The sequence below is a fragment of the Bactrocera neohumeralis genome, chromosome 5 (assembly GCF_024586455.1).
Source record: "Bactrocera neohumeralis isolate Rockhampton chromosome 5, APGP_CSIRO_Bneo_wtdbg2-racon-allhic-juicebox.fasta_v2, whole genome shotgun sequence".
Classification (NCBI taxonomy): Eukaryota; Metazoa; Arthropoda; class Insecta; order Diptera; family Tephritidae; genus Bactrocera; species Bactrocera neohumeralis.
In genome coordinates, this window is record NC_065922.1 from 65,205,814 (window position 1) to 65,230,845 (window position 25,032).

General features: G+C 34.0%; 1 protein-coding gene across 7 annotated transcripts in view; it reads right to left on the minus strand.

Annotated features, from left to right (window-relative positions):
* Positions 1–25,032, minus strand: part of LOC126760310 (fasciclin-2) — a 274,265-nt gene that overhangs the window by 38,587 nt on the left and 210,646 nt on the right. For all 7 annotated transcript variants that reach the window (XM_050475863.1, XM_050475860.1, XM_050475861.1 and 4 more), the window contains one exon: positions 7,338–7,498. In XM_050475863.1, the coding sequence (XP_050331820.1) occupies positions 7,338–7,498 (161 nt within the window). The remainder of the gene's footprint in view (positions 1–7,337; positions 7,499–25,032) is intronic.

Consider the following 25,032-nt stretch of genomic DNA (forward strand, 5'->3'; position numbering starts at 1 on the left):
CCAAGTTATTTATTTTGTTGCTGGAACTGTTTGTTGTTGTTTAATATGCATAAGTGTGTGCAATTTGGCAAAACTATTTTCCACTTGGATGCGGTAGCAAGTTGCCTGAAAATCTTCGATTCAAAGTAAACGAAAAATTCGCAGAAAATATGCAACAACAACACCTTCATCTTGCCACTGTATACGGAGGTATATACAAAAATACAGACATATTCTTATATTCTTATATGGTTTTTAATGTTTGAAAATAGTAAATAAAGTGTTTTAGATTAGTTTAAAACCACTCGTTTCATAACCAGTTACAAAGCAGTATAAAATATTACTAGTTTCGTTTCCCATATGGTTTTTAATGTTTGAAAACAAAGTATTTTGGACTAGTTTAAAACTACTCGTTTCCTAACCAGTTACAAACCGGTGTAAAATGTTACTAGTTACGTTTCCCATATGGTTTTTAATGTTTGAAAATAAAGTATTTTGAACTAGTTTAAAACTACTCGTTTCATAACCAGTTACAAACCGGTGTAAAATGTTACTAGTTATGTTTTGAAAAAAATAGGTTTTTAAGCGTAACACTGTTGCAACTGTGCCTTTAACAAAGAAAGTCTCACAGTTCAACTCAATTTTAAGCACATATGAACCACTCGTTGCTAACTTTGAATAAACTGCTGCTCTAGTTCGCCTATCTGACACTAGATTCACAATACAACTAATATACATACATAAACTGCACCTAAGACTATTTCTCTACGAGTAATGCCTTTATATTTTTATTGACATTGCTGCAGTTGACATATGCAGCTAGACAATGACATAGCTATTGTTGTTGGTGTTCGAAGTCAGCTGCAATTGATACTGTCAACAGGGAAATTCATTCAACTGCGCTGTATATGTAGCTAAGGCAATATATGTATACTCGTGCATGTATACCGTCTGGGGTAAAATAAAAAATATCTAATATTCGTACGTCTTCGGTAAAACAATTGTGGAGTGCCAAAAGATGTTGCCACATGTTTAAATTTAGAAAATATAGGCTGAAATTGTAATAATGAAACGCTAAACAAGTGAACGAATTTAAGCAAATTGTATTGTAAAAAAATTAATTATCTGTCCTACCGGCCTTATGCACCTGAAGGTACTTCCCTTTAATCCTCTCAAGTTGCTAGAGTATGAAATGTTCGGCTAAACCCGAACTTAGCTCTTTCTTAGTTATTAAAAATAGTTTTGTGGAAAAATTAAAAAAATTATTTGTAATAAAAGCATGAAATTTATTATATTTTTCATTGAAACAGTGCTTAGCATAAAAATAAAATTTATAGTAGTTGCCACATGTTTTTAAACAAATATTTGTGAAAAATAATAAAAAAATAAGATATTGTTTGTAATAAAAAATTAAATTTCTTTTAGTTGTCATTAAAGCAAGCGTAACACAAGAATAAAATGTGACATAGTTGCCACATGTTTTCAAATTTTTTTTTTTTTATTCAAGTTATTAAATTGTGGAAACAAAAAAAATGTATGATGTAAAATAAATAAATTTTGTAATTTTTTAAATTAATTTTTTAAATTGTGGCTGGAAAGTTTTATTAATAATTTATAGCGGCTAATGTATAAAGAGTTAAGAAAGAGTTTACTTGCTTTGTTTGCAATTTATTAACATAAATATAATGCATGTTTTCATAAATCTGGCAACATATAAAGCAAAAATAAATATTCCTAAAACATATGTACATATATTAAAGAATATAACTATATGTATATGTGTGTAGATATTTATTTAATCTTTTCCAAGGAGTTCGCTCTTCGAAACGTTCATTTCGTTTATTTAATTTGGTGGCAGTAAAATAAATAAGTAAATAGCAGTGAAATCTTATTGCAAGCAACAATTTTCGCCTGCAGCAATGCTGATACTCACGCTATTAAGTCTACTCAAGTACAAGTAGACTGCGAACATAAGTGCACAGCTTTGAAGTAGAGTGCCTGGGAAAATCGTAAAGTTAAGTGTTCTACAGTTCTATGATACGTGGCAGTACTCCACACTATGATTTTCGATTTATTTTTACTGGTCGAACCACTTGCCAAAGTCCTCACGACAACATGGCAGCGCTAGTGGCTGATTGCTGCAGATTCTTTGAATTGCTGGGCGCTTGACGCGCAGTCTAAACAACATTTAATATCGACGCATATTTTCATAATTTTATTATTATTGACTATATACGCCGAAATTTGCTCGAAGCATGATCGCTTGGTATTGGAAATATAATTCTCATATATACATATTTACATAACAACAAAATTCCAAAATTTCTTTATGGCTACCAACTCAATCGCTTGCGCAAATAATTTCGTTTATATGCGCATATTTGTGTGCGAAGCTCGCTGCGAATTTGCAAGTAAGTAAAATTGCCGCAATCGCCATACGAAATTTGGTTTTGTAAACAACATTTTCACAGCAAAAGCTGTTTATAGACGTTTGCTTTGTATATATTTTGACGCTGTCGTGCGCCATGGCGTATACGCAACATTTTATAGAAGCGTGTATTTTCGGCGTTTGTCTGTGTTTGTTCTATGCGCACACACATATTTTTCTGCGTTAACAATTTCCTTCTTGGGCATTATTTAGGCTACACAATTTTGCGTTTGCCGGTCAAATTTTGGCGTGAATTTCTTTGGAAATAGTGATTTGTTTTCGCTCAAGGCCAATTCGTGCTGAATGGTATAATATCGGATTAGTTTTCATATATTTCAGACTAAATTTATTACTTTTTATAATTTAAGTAACTCCTAAAAATTAATAAATTTTTCAAGCGCTTTAAAATACTTTCAAAAAATAATATTTTGTGACTCCAAAATGGTATATATGTTTGTTTATAAAAACAACAGTATCCAAACAAGGCACCCAGGCATTGTATTAGTTCGATGGCCATAAAATGAGTTGGCCATCGATATCGCCTTTCACAATGTTTTGTTCTGCGATGGCGCTGACTTTTGGTTGTACCTAGTTAATAAACAAAATTGTTGCATTTGGCGTGATGATAAATCACAAGCCATTGTTGCTACGCGTCAATGTTTGTAGTGCCTTTGGGTCCATATTTCTTCAAAAATTAGTCATTTTATCAATGACTTTTTCGTGCCTGAATTGTAGGATATTGATGTGGACGATTTTTGGTACCACAAAAAAAAAAAAAAAATGGCGCTATATGCCATACATCCAACGAAAGAATTAATTTATTAAAGGAAAATTTTCTTGGCCATATAGCATGGCCTCCAAGATCGTTGACTTAACACCGTTGGACTATGTTTTGTAGGGTTATATGAAGTGGCCTGCCTACGCAGATTATACTGAGATGATTGACACCCTAGGAGAGATACATATGCGGCGGGTTGTTGTTGATATACGGCCACAATAGCTAAAAACTTCGAAAATGGGACCACTCTACTGGCATATTTTGCGACCGTCACGTTGCGAAATCATTTTTTAAACATAATGGCAAACCTTTAACTTTATAATTAAACTTTAATGAAATTAAATTGAAAGGATTTTATTTCATCTCGAAAACCAATTATCTAAAAAAAACATGCTTTATGTAGCTGAAAGTCATCTTAATAAAAAAATAGATTTTTTAAATATTTTATTTATTTATTTTTTTAATTTATTATTTATTGATTAATTAATTCGAATTGGCAACAAATTATATTTGATTTTTTTCATTTTTTGAGGGCACCAAATTTGAACTGATTTCATCTGCTTCACTTTTATTAACTATTTCAAATATTGAATTTGAATTTAATTGTATAAATTGAAAATTTATGTTAAATTTCCGAAATTGACACAACGGTTAGTAACGACTTATTTTGTGTTTCGTTGTTTTTTGTAATTGTTAATTAAATTTTGAATTTTGGCTTAATTATATTCCATTATTATATACAAGGTCTGTCGCAAAAGAAACAGGACTGTTAAAAAAACAACAAAAAATTTATATTTTTCAAAAGTTATATTTTTTTATTCAAAGTAGTTTCCTTGTGCTTCGATACAGCGTTTAGCCCGGTCAATTAGCATTTCAAATGAGTGTTTAAGGTCATTTTTCGGAATGCTCTTGAGGATATCGGTCATCGCCTTTTGGGTAACTGAAATGTCCTGAAACCAGTGTCCTTTCATGGGCAAATGAAGTTTTCCAAATAGGTAAAAATCACAGGGTGCCAGATCAGGTGAGTAGGGTGAGTGATTAATGGTTAATATGGAGTTTTTTGTCAAAAAATCAGTGACAAGCGTCGACCGATGACACGGCGCATTATCGTGCAACAGGCGCCAGGACCCTGCCTCACGGTATCGTGGTCGAGCACGACGAATGCGTGACAAAAGACGCTTCCTAACACCAAGGTAAAACACAGCATTAATCGTTTGGCCAGGTGGGACGAACTCTCGGTGTACAATACCCTCGGAATCGTAAAAACAAGTCAGCATTGTCTTTATTTTTGACTTCTGAAGACGAACGACTTCTGATCGTCACAGAGGTCCACACGACCTTCTTGGAATCGCTTAAACCACTCATGCCCATTACTACGGGATAGGCACTGATCACCATAAACTTTTTTCATCATTTGAAATGTTTCAGTAAACGTTTTCCCAAGTTTAAAACAAAATTTAATATTTGCTCTTTGTTCAAAATGCATTTTAAGACCGATGACCAAAAGCTGCTGTCACTTTTTGATCGATAACATCGATTGTAGTTATCCAATTTTCTTAAAATTCTTACGAAATGTCAACAAGAGCTCAGACTTTTTATTTCATATACCCACCAATAGGTGGCGCCACCAGAAACAGTTATATTTAAAAAATTCTGTTTCTTTTGCGACAGACCTTGTAAAACTGTTGATTAATTTATTTCAGGAAAGTAATCACAAAATATATTTACGCATATATTATATGTTTAAACTAAATTCTATCAAAAATTAGAAGAAAAATATTTTCGTTTCACTAATGGCAAGAAAATAAGTAACTTTCACACTTGCCATGCAGTGCGCATAGGCAAATGTGTGGTTGCCTTTTTAGGCTTAAAAATACTATTTATTTTCATATTTGCTTAACTGCCTAAATTATCAGGCCATATTTGGTTAAGAACTTTGCAAATTTCACAGATAACTGCAAACGTACACTTTTACATAAACACCGCTATCGAATAAATAGCATATAACGCTGCAATGCGCCAGCTATATGCATGCACAAGTGTATATTTTGAGCTCTACAACCATTTATGGCACTAAACGAGACCACAAGAAATCGGTCTATGGCCAAAAAACCAACTTTCCGAAATAGAGAAAAAAATTTATTAAAAACTTATGAAATACAATTTATGAAAACTAAAAATTTGCTAAGTAAAAGTTGGGCCAACACACATTTATAAGTGTATGTGTGTGGCAAGCAGCGTGCAGGCAACACGCCCATTTGCCAACACTTGCAACAACTTGTTTATGACCAGCATAATTGCTGTTAAACACACACGTACGCTTGCAGTTATGCGGAACTTTGCTGCAGCCACGTTTGCCACACGCTTATAACGGCACATATCGCACATATTGCTCGTGCGCCTAAAAGTCGGCAACAGCGTACACAACTTATTATTGCATTTTCTTGCCGGTAGTTTGCTGGTGTTTTTGTGGAGGACTTTCTTTTGCCAAAATGACGCTGCACAGTGGGACATTTCACATGCTGGCAATTGCATAAAATATGCACGCTCGAGTTGCTTGCTTGCTGTAAATGTGCGAACTTTTGCAACGCTTGCGTGTGTGTGTGTTGGTAAAGTGGTTTTGTTTGTTTGGCGTGCTGAGCGTATAGAGTTTGTATGTGTTGGTGGTATAGCAATGCAATATCACAATTTGGCAGACAAGCTGAGCAGCCGAGCGCTCACACGGAACAAAACGCAAAATTTGAAACAGCAATAAAATAAATTTCTATGGAGAAACTATACACAAAAAATAAGTAGAAATGTTAACTTCTATTGCAGCGAAGTTTTAATACCCTTTACAAATAAAAAATTGTTTACATACAAAATTTTAATTTAATAATTTATTAATTAATTGTTTGATCGATTAGTTTGTATGACAGCTATATCCTTAACATCCCAATTGACCTTCTAGCATACGAAAGGAAAAAGCTGTGGGAGCTAAAGAAGTCATCCGATAATAACAAGAGTGCAATAGAACATATAAAGAAAGAAACAATAATAACATGGCAACAAAGATGGGACACCGAAAGCCGCGGCAGATGGACGGCCAGGCTTATAAAAGATCTAGACGCATGGACAGGCCGAAAATTCGGAGAGGTAGATTTTTACACAACCCAGCTGTTATCCGGTCACGGGTACTTCAAAAAGTACCTCCACAGAATGGGAAAAGTCGAAGAGCCGTCATGCCTATACAACGACGCGACAGAAGACGACGCAGAACACACATTCTTTGAATGTGTGCGCTGGCAAGGAGAACGCACCGCCGTAGAGAACCTGGTTGGCCCAATAAACGCGGACAATTTAGTCAGCGTCATGTTGGAGAGTGAAGCAAACTGGGAGATTATCAAGAATTTCGCAGCAATCTTGCTTCGCAGCAAAAAGCGGGACCTGGACGCAGGTGCGCAGATGTAAATCTCTCAATGAGAAAAATAGAAAAAAGAAACGCCACCCTGAAGTAATGCAAATGCGGTCCCAGGGTGGGCGACGGTTCCTTAGAGGGGGGTTTTTAGTGACCTGCAAGTGGCACATACCGCTGCTGTGACGATAGCACCGATGATGCGGAAGGCATTTTCCACCACCTTACCTGCAAAAAAAAAAAAAATATCCTTAACATTAATTCAAGCCAAATTTTGTGAAGATATCTCGTCAAACAAACAAGTTTTTGATACAAATACTTGATTTTAAACGTTCAGTTTGCATGTCAGCTATATGCTATAGTAGTCTAATGTTGACGATTCTGCTGAATAAGCAGCTTATGGTGAGAAAAGCACATGTGAAAAATTTCATATCGATATCTCGAAAACTGAGCGACTAAATTTTTATAGCATCTCCGACGTTTCCTTTTGATTGTTACAAACTTCGTGGCAAATTTCATACATCTTGTTCAGGGTATAATAAGCAATAACAAACTGCAGCCACAAAAAAAGCCGAAATTGGCGTTAGCTAGCAGTGGCAAGTTGAACTGTGGCGCGCTATAACCGTTATGCAGCACTTAAGTGCGCGCTTAAGTGCACCACTTGGGTTGAGCGCCAGCGGCATAGCGACGCCAGCACATACGCGTCGCTGACAAAAAGTTAGCAATCGTAATAGCGAAATAGTTAAATAGAAACTTACCATAAGTTTTAATTATAACGCTCGTATTCATTAATTCCGTATTTGCATAGGAGGCGGTGCAATAATATTTGCCTTCCATTTCGACCGACAGCGAGGTGATCATCAGCGCCAAACTTTCCGACAAAGTTTCCGTATACATCGGTGGCTGATTGCGGCCAGTGCTATACATATACAGGGTGTGTATATATATTAATATGCGCGTGGGTGTACGACATGTGTGGCGCGTATTAAAGCGATATGTTGGCAAGTTTGGCGGTTAGTTGATTAAGTTGGGGCGTGTATTGAAGTAAGCGACGCGTTGATGTCGTTGTACATAATACAGTTTTATGTAGCGTTTTGTTTGTTGTATTGGTAGACACGTATGCGTACATGAAAATAGAAGAAATAACGCAGAAACACAAATGCATTTAGTAAAATATTGATAAAATATGCCGTTGTAAATACAAATATATATTTTTTTAATAAAAAATATAACACTAAAAGTCGTTAAATGTAAATGCGTGAGAGCATAAAATTGTTGGCAGCGGCGTTGAAGCGCATTATTTCTGGCGCAAATTTGCTTAGTTAACGCAGCTAAATTGCATTAAATTGCCGAAAATTCTGACTTTTTTCTATGCTTTCCACATTTACATACATGAATTTGCATACAAATATGTGTTAGTTGGAATTAAATAAAATTTTTATTAATTTAAAGTTTGACTATGCAAGCGTATAGTTGTTGCAGGTTCATTGCAATTACAGTTAGAAGTATTTTTGTTAGTGTAATAAAATGCAAAAATGTACAAATTTGATATTTTTATTATGTGAGAAATCATTGCTGTCTGCAGGGCATTCTCAACGCAAACATTTGGTTAGTAAAATGCTGACTAATATTTGATTGGCTAAGTGTTAAATTAAATTTATATGAAAATATGCATATTTTTGAATTTTCAAAAATAAACGTATCGTTTTTTTATAGGCCAAAGGGTATAATGACGATGCGCCTGAAACTTAAGGCTACAAATTTTAATTTGTGTTAAGATAAATATGATTTATTTTCAATAATTATAATGAGATTTAAGTCTGAGGTCTAAAAATAAATGTAATTTGAATTTTTTGAGGTTAGGTAAACTACGATAAATATGCTTTATTTTAGATGATAAGTCCAAAGTCGTTAAATAAATTTATTTTGCATTAAAATAATATTTTATTTTGACCTTAAGTTTAAAATAAGGTAAATACGAGGGCTGCTATATATATTCTGGCCTAGGGCAACACTAAGTGTTGCCAGGTGCAATCTGACATTTCCATTGGAAAGTTTGACATTTTTTAGCATAACATCACTCAGAACGTTTTGTCATTTAATCGTGAATTGTTTTATTTACAGGGAATTAAAAAATTCATCTCGGCCAAAAAATGGAATTAACTCGTGAACATTTTCGTGCGATCATTTTTCACAACTTTCGAGGTGGATTATCACGACAAAAGTGCATCGATGAACTAAAATCTTTGTATGGCTATGAAGCAGCATCCTATAGCACTGTGAAAAACTGGTACAACGAATTCAATCGTGGCCGCCGCTCGCTCAAAGACGAATTCCGTGAAGGTCGTCCAAAAACAGCCGTTGTGCCAGAAAACATCGATGCCGTACGTGAACTGATAATGCAAGACCGTCATGTAACATACATACCTTCAGATAGAGGCATGCCTATGCATTTCTCCCACCAGCATGCATTCCATATTGCATGAACAACAGAGCATAGACGGAACATAGCAACCTACGTTTGACTCTTTTCAATAATGGCTGAAAAGTCTAAAAATAAATTAGTTTTGTACTAAATTATTTTTTTAGTTTGAGTTTTAGTTTTTGTTTTATAAGCAGATTTTCTCGGATTCAAATATTTTTTTTTTTTGAAGTTATGTTTTATTAGCAGATTCCCTCAGTATTTAGAATTAAAATAGTTTTATTCTAAACATTTGCTGAGGTTACATTTTCTCACAAATTGTATTTACCTTTTTTTTTTTTGAGGTTATGCTTTTTTTTATCAAATTAAAGAGTATTTATAATAACAACAATATAATCATTTAGGATTTTCTGCTGATGTTAGTTTTTCTTAACAGCAAATTTTTTTTTCTAATTTTCGCTCAACTTGTTTTATTATTTTCTTATATCTCAAAATAATTGTGTAGATCTTGATAGTCAAAATTTCCATTTTCAATCTGAAAATAATTTTTGTTTTGATGTTTTCAGTTTAGGTTTCTTCAATAGCCGTTTTATATATTTTATATTTCTATTTGAGAGTTTTTTTTGAGGTTAGATATTCTTAGCAGTCACATATTGTACTTAAAACTGGAATAATAATAATTTGATATAATAATCAATTAAATGATTGATAATAATTTGATTATTTGATATTTTTTTGATTTTTTAGGATATTTTTCCATATTCCGCAAATGATGTCTACAATTAAAATAGTTTAGTTTATTTTTTTTTAATTTTCTTAAATTAAATTTTTTTTATTAAGGTTATATTTTCTTAGCAACCAAAAGATTTTAGAATATCTTTTGAGACTAGCTTTTCCTAGCAGGCAATTTTTTTTTTTAAATTTATTGCAGACTTGTTTTATTTTCAGAAAACAGTATTTTCGATTATTCGATTAGTTTCGATCGTCTCAAATTAATTGTGTAAGGTACGTGGTTATTCAATCGACTTATATTTACAAATATTAATATATTTGAATACATATTTGAGTTATTCCGAAAACTATGTTTGCGACAATCGAAAACGCTAAATTTAAAAGGAGATTTGTTTACGTTTAAAAACTGTTTTCATCGAAAGTAGGTATTTGCTGCTGTTGTTGTTATCATTATTGTTACTCTAAGAATTATGTGGACTCCGTTAAAAACTAACCTAAGCATTATCATTGACTTCGAATATCGTTGGTTGTCCTACCGAAGGAGTTTACTCTGGAATAGCGAAAATCTGTTGTATTAGGTTGTCAAATATCTCCCTTCCGCTTTTTTGCTCTTTGTTCAATGCTTTATAAAAAGTGTTACAGTGATCGGATTTAGTTCAAATATGCGCCGTTTCGTTCGATAATCTGTTTCCATCTAGACTGCAACATCATAGTACCCCCCCTCGTAGGAGCCCCCCTCCTTATTTGTGAAGAACTCGAACAGCCACTTTTCACAAGCCTCTTTTGAGTTCAACTTTACACCAACAAGGGCGTTCGCCATAGACAGGAACAGGTGGTAATCACTTGGCGCTATGTCCGGACTATATGGTCGATGCGATAAAACCTCTCATCCGTGCTGCCGTAGCTTTTGACGAGTCATCGACGAAGTGTGTGGTCTGGCGTTGTGCTAATGGAACACTACATCCTTCCTGTTGGCCAATTCTGGACGCTTCTGGTCGATCGCCTGCTTCAAGCGGTCCAGTTGTTCGCAGTAGATGGTAGAATAATATTATCTTAGAACCAAATTAAGTATAAGCGATTACGATATTCGAGCGTATTAAGCGTGCTCTTGAGCTCATCTGTCATAACAGATTTTAATCAGTTTCTTTCAGTCATAATTTATAGTAACAACAGGTTTGTGCATGTGTTGTTCGTGGAGTGGATATTGATAGATTATTTTAAAATTAGTTTTTTTTTGATGTTTCTGAGAGAGTCTTGCTTGTTGAGTTGAATATTGATGGTATATGTATGTATTTTATAATATTTATCTTGATCCTTCTAAGAGAGTGTTCTGAGTATAGTTTCTTTAGATTTTTTAATTTTTCTTGCTGTTCCTAAGTGAATCTTGTTTGTGGAGTTGAATATTGATAGCTTATTTTAGAATGTTATATTTGTGTTTCTAAGGTAGAGTTCAGAGTCTAGTTTGTTTATATTTTTCAAAAATATTTCTCTTGATCCTCCCAGGAGAGACTGCTAAGGCGAATATCTATAGATTTTTTAAATATATCTCCTGTTGTTCCTAGAAGGAGGTTCTGTTTCAGGCAAACATCTGAAACTATGATTTCTAGGAAAGTGTTTCAGCAGGTATGCTGGTTCATCATGCTTTTTAAGAGCGACCAAACTGTGTGTTTCAGTTAGAGTGTGTAACTGTTGCGATTGAGATAGTGTAATATGAATAAAGTAATAAGCGAAAAAATAAATGAAAACAGAACTTTCTCAAATGCTAATGGTCAAAGATGATATTAAAAAGGACTCAAATAACCGCCACAAGAGAATTAAAGGGTTAAAGAGGAAAACTAGCCCGAGGCCACAGTATCAAAATTAGAACCTGGTCTTAATCCGGTATTAACTTGGTTTTATTTCCGGTTTTTAAAAGAATCGATAAGCTATTTTGCACACAAGATTCTTGTGGAGATATACCATGTAATTTTACAAATACTTCTTTTATATTTTTTTATATCTCGCATAATATTAACGCTCCTTTCCAGCTCATTTGACGAATCGCAATTTGTTTGAAAACATTTGAAAACTCAACAAAAGTAAGCGTTTATTCAATAAATAAATGCGCGAGTGTTTTAATAAAGTCAGCAACCCCAACAACATTTAATACGCTGTATTTACCACTGAATTGGCATATTTTATTAAAATGCGCCTGAAAATATGCAAGAATAAATCAGGTCAGTGCATTAAGTTGACAAAAAAAGTACTCATTTCAGCGATTTGCATTGGAATATATACATATATGTATGTACATGCGTACTATTTATAGAAATGTACAAACTTTTATGTAAATATTTACTTAAAAATACATACATATGTATGTATGTACATTGAGGTAAGCACTATCTATATTTACCAACATGAACAACGGTTGACTAAGTACATATGTCCATAAAAACATTAATATTAAGCTGACAGCCATCAATAACCTTTTCAACTTTGAGCGGTGAGATTATTTTTGGAAAAAATGGCTTAAAATCTGCGCACAACGGTGTTTTTTTTATAACGGTAAGGGTAAATAGATGGCATATAAATGTTGTCAGCAAAAGGCACCAAAAGTCTTTAAAGCTTTTTGGAAGCACTAAATGTTTACGTTTGCTTTACAACTTAATAAAAAATTTAACAAATATTAATATGAGGAAAGTGCTGGGTATTTGAAAGCGGAGAGATTATTTTCAGAGTTGCCAGTTGATATTTCTTATGAAACACTTTGAATAGTAGATTGCAACGCATTTTTAAATATCAATTTAAAAAATTATAAGTTTAAGAAACACTAGTTGTTCAGAAGGGTTGCCACCTAGTTTCAATAAATTTTATAATTAAACGTTTTCTTTGGGAGGGCTGCCACCTTAAATATAGAAAATGTAATTTGAAATATTTCGACTATTTTCACTCTTCTTCTTGCATGTATTGCATAAAACGCACTCATCGAAGTTTCACTTTTATGACGCCTACGCACATAATTTGCCTCTTGTTTAAGTTGAAAATATTTTTCAATTAAAACTTTTTATTATTTATATTGAAATACATGAATTTAAACTTCCAATCGAGAATCCAATCAATCATTCTTCTGCAAATAACGGACTAAAAAGTAATTATTTCGCAAAAGTATTCGTTTTTGTGCCACACAGCCAGCCTTTCCGCAATGCTACGCTCCTAAAGTTAGGCAACGCTTAAATGAGCAACGTAATTAAAATGATTGTGCGCAATAAAAGCGTGACGAAAATGTCGGCATTACAAAGCAAAATTGATATCGGCATATAAAAGGGAAAATAAAATAGCGCCCAAAAGTATATCAATAATGAGGCTGCGTATGGAAGCTGGAATGTTTATAGAATAACTGATGTTTTGCGCACAAAAACGTGAGTTCACAAAAGAGTATGCATACATTTGGACGGATATTAAACAGAGGAAGAAAATTTTCGACGGCTCACAAGGACAAAGTTCGGGAAAATTTAATAAAATAAAAGAAAATATATTATTATATATAAGTCCATAGTTAATGAACCATGTTGTTTCTTTATCCTACAATTTTTTTGTAAATTTCCAAAATAGGTGGCAACATTTAACCAAACTTTTTTTGAATCACAAAGTTTTGGCACAGCTGTCAGCGTTTTAACTAAAAAATTTAAATAATTTTTTTTGATTAATTTGAATTTGATTTTCCAACAGGTGGCAACGTTCTTACTCAAAATGTTATGTTTTTTTCATATACCCGAAAATTTCTTTCAGTTATACACATACATACATATGTATGTATATTATACAAAATATTTTTCACTCTCTCAACTTACACATATTTAAACATGAAAAAAGTCAGCTTTTAATTAAGTTTTGGCGCCTAAAATGCTGCTTATTCATGACTTTAGCAGAAGCATTCGCTACGTTTGATTTCTGCTCGCCCGTAGGCTGGTAATTAATGCGCGCCAACTGAGATTTATCGCAAATACAACATCTTAATGAGTTTTGCGTGCGTGTGAGCGTGTGTAAGAGGAAACACTCAAACATACACATGCATATATTTGAGTGACTTACACATTTTCATGATTTTAAAATCAGATATGCCAAATGCCACGCAGTTGCAGCTTTCGTTTGTGCGTGCAGCGGCGCATAACGCCGCAAAGTATGCAATTATTTGCAAAAGCTATCAAATTCACGAAATTAATACTGCCAAGTGAACAAAGCGCTCACTGCCGTTTGTGCGATTTTGTGCTTGTGTCAGGTAGCAAACAAATAAATATTAATTACTGAGATGTAAATGTCAGTAAATTAATAAACACGCTATTATATTAGCATTGAACGCCTCAAGCTATGCTACGTTTAAATAAACGTGCTTGTATTATGCAATTGCTGACAAGCTCTGTGGTGTGCTTTGCTATTATTAATGCAGACGAAAAATATTTGACTTGCGGTAGATAATGTTGTTTTTGTGTGCTAAGCGGCGTTTATCATAATTATGGATTTAGCAGAGTTTAATTAACAATCGCGGTTTACAATGGTCTGAAGCTTTTAGTGAAGATACTGCTAGTAATGTTTCAATAAAATTTAATATGTTCAATTAAAATTTATTAAGAGTATAATGTGACTCAAAAAGAAATTAGTATTTAATAATCAATTCATTCGCTTTATCACATAATAATGGTTGATACAGGTAGAACTACTTATTTCATTAGTATTTTTTCGACAGATCACGCGTGAGTCGTGTCAAGCTGCTTCGCTCAACTTATGGTCAACATAATCGGCGTATTGAGCGTACTATTGGGAACACCATCACCCCTCATGAGATCCAGCATTCATTATTGGATAATATTCGACCGAATAGTGGCTATTCCAGCACGCAGAGAAGAAAATATATAGCTGAGAGTGTACACGAAGACCGTGCAGAGTTCATTCGCATTTTACGATCGAGATCTTAAATCGAAAGCGTACAAAATACATTTTGTGCAAAAACTGAGGTCGCTCGACATTCCAACGGCCCATCGTTTCGCTCTATGGTCTATGGCCAAATTTTGTTCAGAAGCATTTTCCGCATTTGGGACAAAGAGAAACCTGAAGAGATACAAGATGTGCCATTTAATCTAGAAAAAGCAACGGTTTAATGTGGTTTGTTGGCCGGTAGAATTATCGGTCCATATTTCTTCAAAAATGATGTCGTTGAGAAAGTAACGTCAATGGTGACCGTAATAGTCCCACGATAACCGCCTATTTGATGCCTGAAATTAAAGCTGGTGACCATTTGGTTTCAAATAAACGGCGCAGCTTCCCACTCATCGCATCAATCAATGGATTTATTGAGAGAACTCTTCGGTGAGCAGATAATTTCACGTTTTAGGCCGATCGATTGGTCACCAAGACCGTGTGACATCACAGCGTTTGCTTTTTTTTTGTGGGCATATGTAAAGTCTAACATCTATGAGGACAATCCCGTTTCAATTCAGGCCTTGAGGCAAAACTCTCGCGAGTTGTTCGCCACTTATCAGTCGAAATGTTTGAACGAGTCATTGAAAATTGGACTCAACGGATGGACCATCTGAGATATAGCCGCGGACAACATTTGAAAGAGATAATCTTCAAAAAATAAATGCCAAAAAATGTCCTTTCGAATGAAAATAAATACTCGCCATTAAATATGAAGTTTCTGTGTTTTCTTTAAGTAGGGAACCTGGAATCTTATATAAATACTTAATATTTGTTTATTTTCATTTATTTTAGTGTAAAAACTCGAATTTTGCAATAAAAAATATTATAAAGGTAAAAACACTAAGAAATCTTGAAAATAAACAAAACTGAAAACAAGAATTAAATAAACCGCCTAAAAATTTAGAACTTTTCCAACAAAGGTTTTTTCTCTTCAAAATATCTCAATTTGTCGCCAGATCAATTGCCATTAGCAAGACAATCGAATGCATCAAAAAATCACAGATCTGTAAAAACTCTCCACTCAGAAGCCAATGTCACTCATTTCGCATTCCATTTGGCCAGTCCTACTAATTTAGCTCAATTATGCACACACGCCTTTGCATAGGCAACAGTGGCTGTTTTACTAATTACTATTTAGTCTATTTCCAGGGGCAACCAAATAAGCAACCAATACCACTCAATACATTTGACTGTGCGGGTGTGTGCGTTGCGTGTAAAAAGTGCGGTTGATTGTAGAATCTTGTGGCATAAATCAAATGAGGCTGTGAGAATTGCAATTATAAATGCAGCCAAGCATATGAATGCGTCCAAAGTTATGCAACCATCAGCTAGTATGTGTACATTTTTAATTTAACGCATTAATGCTTACGCAGAATGGCCGAGCTGACAGACGGACAGTTCGACAGCAGCAAGAACAGGCGCACTTGTACTTGTACATGCGAGTCTTCGACGCAAGAGGTAAAATTAATTATACTTAAATGCACCTAAAGGTATGCTATGTGTATTGCTGGATTGCATTGAGTCCGCTTTGTTTATTGTGCGCGCGTTTGTGTGTGTGTGTATGTGTATGCATTGGTATTGATGTGGTCAGACTGCTGAAATGACAAAGGCTGGGTCGAAGCTTACCTTCCCTCAAAACGGCGCTGGTAAAGCAGCAGCGTGGTGTGCTGACTGTGGAGAGTTTGCCGGGTGCGTGTTTGTTGTTTTTACCACAGTGGCTTTGTTTGGTGCCGCATGTAGAGCGCTTCCTGTTTTGTTGTTGCTGTGGCAATTGCAGTTTGTCGATTTGAGTTTCGGCATTTTTTCGTGCCAACAAAGGCAACAAAACAGCAACACAGTGACTATGGCTGTGGCTGTGGCAGGCAGTCAGTCAGTCAGTCAGTCAGTCACCCAGCCAGCTTGGCAGTGCGTTGGTCCGTCAGACCTGCTGAGGCTTCATCGAAATGCACAGCTGCTGTTGGTTTTCGCAATTGCCGCCGCAACCGCAAGTAAGTAACAGCCAACAGCAAATGCAATAACAATAACAACAAACACAAGAAGTGAGGCACTTGTAGCAATATCAACTACCAAATCGACAACACAAATAAACCAATGGCTTCAGTTGCACATTGCGTTAACGCTGCATTTCCCAGCACAGTCTCGTAGTTTTTCAAGCATTTTGCCCCTTTATGCACTGCTGCCATTATTGTTGTTGTTGGCCGGTTAGTCATTCAACCAATCATACAGTCGCTCGGTAAGTCAGTCAGCGCGCCAGTCGACCATTCCCGTGGCCAAAGCAGGCTTTGGCAAAACGCACATATGTTCGCCGCCATGCTTGGACCAGAGTCAGCGCTTGCAACAGCAGCTGTGGTTGTGTTGATGGCGGTGGTAACTGCTGTTGTTGCTGTTGTATGGCATCTAAAATGCTCTTGTGCAGAAAATTGAAAAATGTTTTCGACTAAACGCAGTGAAGCTGAAGTAGAAGCTGTTATTTGGTCGCAACGTTAGTGGTGAGTGAAGATAAAAAACACCAGCAACAAAAAGTTGTCGTAAGCGTAACTATGGTAGAGGTAATGAATGAATAAACTGTTTATTTGAAGTAGTTATAGATACCTTGCAGAGTGAGATATTCTGAAAACAGAAGAACGTTTTTTTCGGAGAGTAGGTATTAGTGGACCAAATAGTGTTCGGGAAGCCAAAATTAGTTAAATATTACAATTACATCTGTGATGAAATGGGATTCGCGTAAATATAAAGATCGCTCCCCTCCACAGAGAGACACGCGTAATTGGGTATATGCAGCTCAAAAGCTCAAAAGCTCTATAAGCGGACTAAGTGTATCAGCACTAGCCTCGAAACTGCCTTTCTGAGTAAAAAAATTTGTATTAAACTTTTAATGAGACGGCAAAGAAATTGCAAGAATATTTCAAAGCTTTTAAAGCTTTTAGGCATCTAATTTCATATTTAAAAAACGAAACTTTCCTCAAGAGCTTTTAGAAAGTAATAGTAAATTTCTGAGAGCTTTTATACTGGTGCCTAAAATGTCCTTAGATTATGTCTTATTTGTTACAAAGAACTTGGAAGCAACATAGCAGAGCTTTTTGAGAGCTTTTATGCATCTAATTTAACACTTAGAAAACAAAACTTTCCTCAAGAGCTTTTCGAAAGCAATACTAAATATCTGAGCGCTTTTATACTGTCCCGTAAAATTTTCTTCTGATATACGGAGGAAAATTTAACGTCTTCAGACGAAGAAGTCGAATTTTTGAAAACTTTTGAATCTTATTGTTTTTCTTAATCTGTAACATAATGTTCAGATTTTTATTTCGAGCATCGCAGTTCGGAATTGAGATAGGCTTCGATGTTATAACTCGAAATCTCCTAAAAGTATACTTCAAAAGGCAAAAAATCGTTTTCCTTCATTTTTTTCTTTTCTTATCTGACGGTGGTGGTGGGGATTACAATTTGAAACTGTATATATTAATTATTTTCTTTGAAGTATATACATATATATTCTCCGAAAAGTATACTTCAAATGTTTTACTCTTTTTAGTTTTCATGTGAAAGCACCTTTAGTGATTGAATATGAAGCAGAAATCATTATTATTTTTGAAATTATATTCTTATTACTTTTATTACATATTTTATCGGAATTCATAATACTTGAATTTCTCGCTATTATATTAAAAGGGAAAGCAGATTTTTTTTCAAAGTTAAGGAGTTTGCGGTCAAATTTACCAGAAATACCAGAACTACAAACTTCGCTAAAAACTTTGTGAAACAGAATATATTTTAGGAGTAGTATAATCTCCTAAAAGTATGCTTCCAAAAAAAAAAAATATTTTTACTACATCAGAAACCACAAAACTTGGTTAAAAATTTATGAATAAGAATGTTCAACGTTAATAGTATATTCTCCTAAAAGTACGCATCAAAATGGAAAATAGTATATTCTCTTAAAAGTATGCTTCAAAATAATTTTTGGTTTGATAACATGCCAGCGGTTTTGGGGTTAAAATTTTGAAAAACAGTTATAATATGAAGCAATTATTTATATTGAAATATATTCTCTAGAGTAAAATTTTTTGATAGAATGAGGTTTAGAAGTTTTGGGGTATATAGGCTATTGCCTAATCGTCTAAAAGTATGCTTCAAATGAAAAGACAAACTTTTCATTCCATATCACATATTACCTTTAGTACTACGAACTTGATTAGAAAGTTATCATCTCAAAGTAGAAATATGCTTCAAAAGCATGCTTACCCACAAATAAAACTTATTACAAATAGAAAGAAAATGTCGACAATTTGAATTGAGGCCTATAGAATAAAATATTAAAATATGGCAACATAGCTTTTAATTTCCATTTTCAAAATTCGCAAATTCGTTAGCAACTGTATTAGTATGACTTAGTCTCAATTTAATTCACTTAAAGCTTTTCAACACAGTCTTCACATGTCGGTTTAAGCGCAATACAACGAAATCATTTAGTTTTTTCTCTAACCTTCAATGACTGTATTTATTTTCGTAGTTTTCATTAACAAAAGTCCAAGCGCTGTTTCGCAATCTCTAAATGCAGTGTAATTTCAACAGCTTTGCTCACTGTTAGCTAGCTTATGTTGCAACATGCTGCATGTGAGATCATCACGGTTTGTGTGTGCGTCTACTAGTTTGGCTGCTTAGCCACAGCATTGACGGTAATGCCACTTTTGTGCTGAGCAAACTTGTATTGGCGTTTAGTTGAGTGTGTGCAAAGTGAAATTGCAATGCTGCAACACCCCACCAAAATGAAAAGGCTAAATAAATTGGTGGAATGTGCGCGGCTTGCAATTTTCAAAATTCACCCACATTCGCTGGCGCGGGTGTGTGTTAGGCATGTAGACGCGCTACTATCATTCGCGCGCGCTGGTCAAGCTCTTTCAAGCACTCTTGTCGGTTGCAAGTTGATTTTTGTTGGGAGTTTATTTGCCGAAATTGTTCAATAAAAGTTAATTGTGTGTTTTAATGCCGAAACAAGAATGAAAAATGCTTGAAAATGTGCTTAGTGTGCGCATATGTAGCATAGTTTTGGGCGCATTTGCTTGGTTCGAACGCGAATTTGTAATTTGTAGTCTGCTATTAGGCGCATTTTCGTTTTATTTTTTTTTTGATTTTGCATTATTGGTGTGCTTTGGTTGTGAATCCAGCGGAGTTCAGCGCAAATTAAATTATGGCTGTTGTTACTAAATGGGCGCCTAAAATATGGCTGGGTCTGTAATGCGCTGTTCTAAGCACTTTTTGTTGGAAATATTTCGGCATTCGTGTATTCAGGTCAGTGCAGCTCAGTTGGGAGCGCTGAACTAAATCCGCACTAAATCAGATTTATGACGGAAAGCGTGGCGGTGTGTGCGTGAAGTAGTTGGTGAGCAACATTGTTTGTAACGGTATTACATTTTTAACTGTAGAAATATTTGTACGGCTTTACATTTGCACACATACATATGCAAAAATTCAAATTAGACAATATTAGATTAGCAAGTTATGCTTTAGCTACAGTAAATTTTAAATTGATTTTAAGCGCAAATTGAATTTAAGGTAATATTTTTTTTGTAGAAGAGTTGCCAGCGGTTATTTGCAGTTTAAATTGTTTAAAGTACACGACACTCGGCAAGGTACAAAAATCATTAAGCTCAAGAATTTTGAAGCACTCTATGTTTGAAATGATTTTGTGAGCAGTGTTGCCACCTGTTTAAAACATTAATTCAATAAAATTGATAAAGTTTACTAAGTGCAATAATATGACGATCAACGGAGCTTGTTTGATAATGGTTAATTATATTTTTCAGAGGGTTACCACCTGTTTTTCGTTACGTAAAATAATAATTCAATTTAATTGAAAATAAACGATATTGTGTTAATTCGATTCATATTAAAACGAGGTTGATTAACCATCTTCGCTGTTAATTATACATATTAAGGCTGCCACATGTTTTAATTCGATTAAAATGATAAAGTAATAAAAAGCAAAAGATAGCAAAGTAAAATTTCTACAATGAAGATAAATGGAGAAGAATTATTTATCATATTTGATTTTCGAGCAAGGTTGCCAACCTTATACAGATTTTCTTGTACGATATTGAAAAGATTTTCTTTTTAAAAACTGCATCAAGCTGATGACGCCTGAGAATATTTTTGGTAAGGGCTACCACGTACTTCTTTGTTTGACATAAATTTGAGAAGTGTTGTCATACATTTTTTGTATAATTGAATTGATAGTATTAATAAAATATGACAACAAAGCTTTGAAACTGTATGGTTTAAAAAAACATTCCGCAGAAAATCGTTTTTTTTATTGATGAAAGGTTAAGGGGGTATTCTAGTCTAGAAATTTGAAAAAATCGAAATTTTTTTTTCATAATTCGATAGTTTTGATATTCAAAAATATCCCCTAAAAGGATTTTCCCAAAACTCAAATTATTTTCAAAGTTATAGCCATTTTAGTGACGTGGCAACTAGACCGGTTGAGTGAATATCGTATAACGTAAAACTTTAAACGCGTTTTTCTCAAAACTCCTTTTTTTGATGCGGTAGCCAATCTCAATCCATATCTCAAGTTCTAATCAGTCGATTTATTTGAGACTGGGCATGAATATTCTTTAAATATATCTCTATCACTAGAAGCAAAAAAAAAAAATAAAAATTAGAAATTTATAATATTAAAAAAAATCACAAAATTGAAAAATTAGTGAAAAAATCGACCTTTTTTTTGAATAGCAGCCATTTTATGAAATTTTTTTTTTTTTAGTTTTGCTGCTTCATGACATAGCGACATTCGCACTCATTAAGAATCTGTCATTGTTTTATTTTTCAGATGACGACAAGGGTAGAAATCATGGCGATGATTCCCTCCTTTTCTTCAAGGACGCATAACTCGATGAAAAAATTTTTTTTTTTTTTTTGAAATTTATTTTGCCTACTCTTCTAAGTTTAATAAACAAATGATAAAAAAAACGGATAGTAAAAATATCTAGTGTTTTCTTAATTAATTGTTGATAAAAGCTCGAAATTCGAGCCTCTAGACTAGAATACCCTCTTAAAAGAAAATTTTTTGGAGCGCTGCCATACGTTTCGTTCAAATTAATTGATACTATATTTCTAACAATATATTGGAATATTAGTTTTCAACTGAAGATATTTGAGATAGCTTACAGTTAAAATAATTTTAGACCCGGTCTGGCACCTCCTTTTTATAAAATTAAATTTAATGAAAATTAAAATGTTCACACTATGGAATTTGAACGAAATAAATTTAAGAAAAATAGCTCGGTGAACTTGTTTTGTGGCAAGGTTATTGGCTATTTAAAACTTTTTGTCAAAATTTGTGAGCGAAATTTCAAATTTAATTTTTTTTTTTTTTATTTTGATGCGCTATTTTGACTGCTTATATTAAATTAAAGTGTAAATATTAAATTTCATTACAAATACAGATTGTGTGTGTCTTTTTAATAATTCAGCATCTAAATAATACAATTTAACAAATACTATTTGTATTCAAATTAGCTGCAATTTAAATTGTCTGTATTTCGGCAATTTCATTTTCCCGAAAAATACACGCTTGAAAGAGCAAAGCGCATGAAGTAAGCTTCTAAGCATGCTGAGCTGCAAACAATTTGGTAAATTTAGGCAATTTGCATATTTTAATTGCAATTTTTCTACAAATACGCTTATTCCTGCTTTGTAGTTACATAATTGCACTAAGTGCGAAATTATGCTATTACATAATAATCGAATTTTGGCTAACAGCCAGCGAGTTGTGATGTTATTTGTTGTGAGCTTTTAAAGGTTGAATTGCACATTTTTGCATTTGAACGATTTGCTCATTGCATGAAAGCAAACTGTTATTTATCATAACGGTTGCATATATAGCAATAAATTCCGCTAAATTATCGCACTAAATAAACAAAATAAAATTAAAACTAATTGTATTGAATAATATGAGCTCTTTATTGAACATAATAGTCGCTAAAGGCATTTTTTTAAAGTGTCTGAATTTTATGGCATAAATCGTTTTCCGAAAATGAAAGTGTTACAAAAATAAATATTAGATATAATATATGTATGCATAATGCATAAATCAAAATCGTTCATAAATGTCAATAAATACTGTTAAAATTGCTGAGTTGCTGACAGAAAAGAGAGTTTCACAAGCTACAAGTAGAACTGGTTTCCTCGTTATGAACACACAATCCTCCGAGTGACAGTCAACGCTTTTAGCTACAGCAGAAAGCGATTCAATAAACTGAACTTTGTTTCAAACACACTCCTTTTGCTTGAACACTTGATACAACCTGTGAATACTAACCAAACTTGAGCGAGTTATAATTAGCCGTTCTTGCAACAAATGCTTTAATGTAACCGAAACGGTACCGCGATTTTTATCTATACTACCTATATTCTCTTCTATACCAAGTACTCTTCAAAATTACTTGGAAAATATTTTGTACCGAAAAGTTGCCTTTAGTAAAGCTTCACAATGTGATGAAAATAGAAATTTACAAACCGAACTTTAGTGAGAAAGTTGTAGAAGTTCTACAAGCGAGATTGATAAGTCGTATAAATATGTTCACAGACCAAAAAAGTGACTAACCAAAAATCATAGCGCTATAAAATAACCAATCGTTATAGTATACTTATATTAAAATCGGTTTTAGTTTAAAATATTTTAAAAGCTTCTGATTTGAAGGACAAAGCTGGAAATGCATCAAACATATTTCTAGATTTTTTAAAATGGTTTTAGTTTTAAAAGACGACGGCGAAATAGCCAGTAATAAATAGTTTAAACGTAACAAAGTTGGACAAAATTGACAAAGCTTGCGTATTCGACTTCGTTATTTGGATTGTGGAATACGAACATTCAGCTGTCTGTTTTCATACCTAAATTTTATTTTATCAGAATCTTAGTTAAACTTAAGATCTCTTCTAACCGCTAAGTCAAGGAATTGCAAGCAAATAACTGTCATCTTTATCTAGATGTGCCATTGGAGCTCTAATTTGAAAGCAAATTTCGCCAAGAGGCTTGATTATGTTATAAGACTTTAGCCAGTAATCTATTAGAAAACATGTTTTGAGTGACATTTTGAGCGATATCTTCATGCAGTAAGATTGAATATCTTACGGGTGCCAGCAGCATCAGCTGTTTGGAAGAAGTTGAGATAGCATCATCTCAACACTTCCTCCTCGAATGTTAGTCGTTTACCAGATAAGGCAAAAACACCTCGGATCTCATAGTTTAGACATCCAGGTGAAATAGCGAAAATAAAATTAAAACACTTAAGCCGATTTCTGTACAGGGCATTTTTGCCAATACATACCTATTACTAAAGGAATTTCTCCTTTGGTTTTACTAAGGACTGTACATAACAGTCTAGGTATGATCTTCAAGCAATGCTGAGGGATCAGCCACCTAACCTAACCTAACCTACTTTGAACTGAGAGAGCAGCGAAACGTAAAGATTGGAACCACCGCATAAATGTTAGGTAAGTTGTAGAATAAATGCAACTTCAGCATTTCCGATCTGAATTGAAAAATAAAGCAAAAAACATTAACATCGGAATACCCCTTCCCCTTTCATTGCATATTGAGTTTCTAAATTACTCTGTTGACGCTACTTAATCTGACGAAAGTGTGATATTCATTAAATTTAAGGCTGACTTGCTCAAAGATGGAATGAATGTGAGAGCGACCATGACAACTAGTAGGCCCAAAATAATTTTTGTCCTTTGTCTATAACTTCCGCTAACAGCCGATATTTAGTTTCTATTTTACTTTCTGGCTGATTTAACCTGATTTCATATTTGTTTATTGTTAATTTACATTTTCTGTATTCCAAATCTTCTCTAATCAGAAAAAGAGTGTCTAGTTTAAGTATACAAGATGCGTTCCAAAGTAAACAGGCGCCTGGTGGCCATCTATATGTCGACTGGTGCGTCAGAATCTGCTATCTTCATTGATTGTCCAGTGAGAATTTCATGACATTTCATTGATTGGAAGTGAAGTTATTGCGTTTTAAGTGTCAGTATGTTTGTGTTTTCGGTGCGAAAATGAGCTTCGAACAAAGAGCCAACATTAAATTTTGTTTTAAAATTGGTAAAACTTTTACCGAAACGTTTCAATTGATGAAACAAGTTTATGACGATGATTGCCTATCCCGTAGCAGAGTGCACGAGTGGTTTCAACGTTTTCACAGTGGTTGTGAGGACATAGTTAAATGACGATCAACATGTGGGCCAATTAAAATCCGTGATCACTGGAAATTCCATCGAAACTGTGCGTGAATTCATCAAAAATCAGCAGAAATCATCATTGCAATTCATGGAAATGG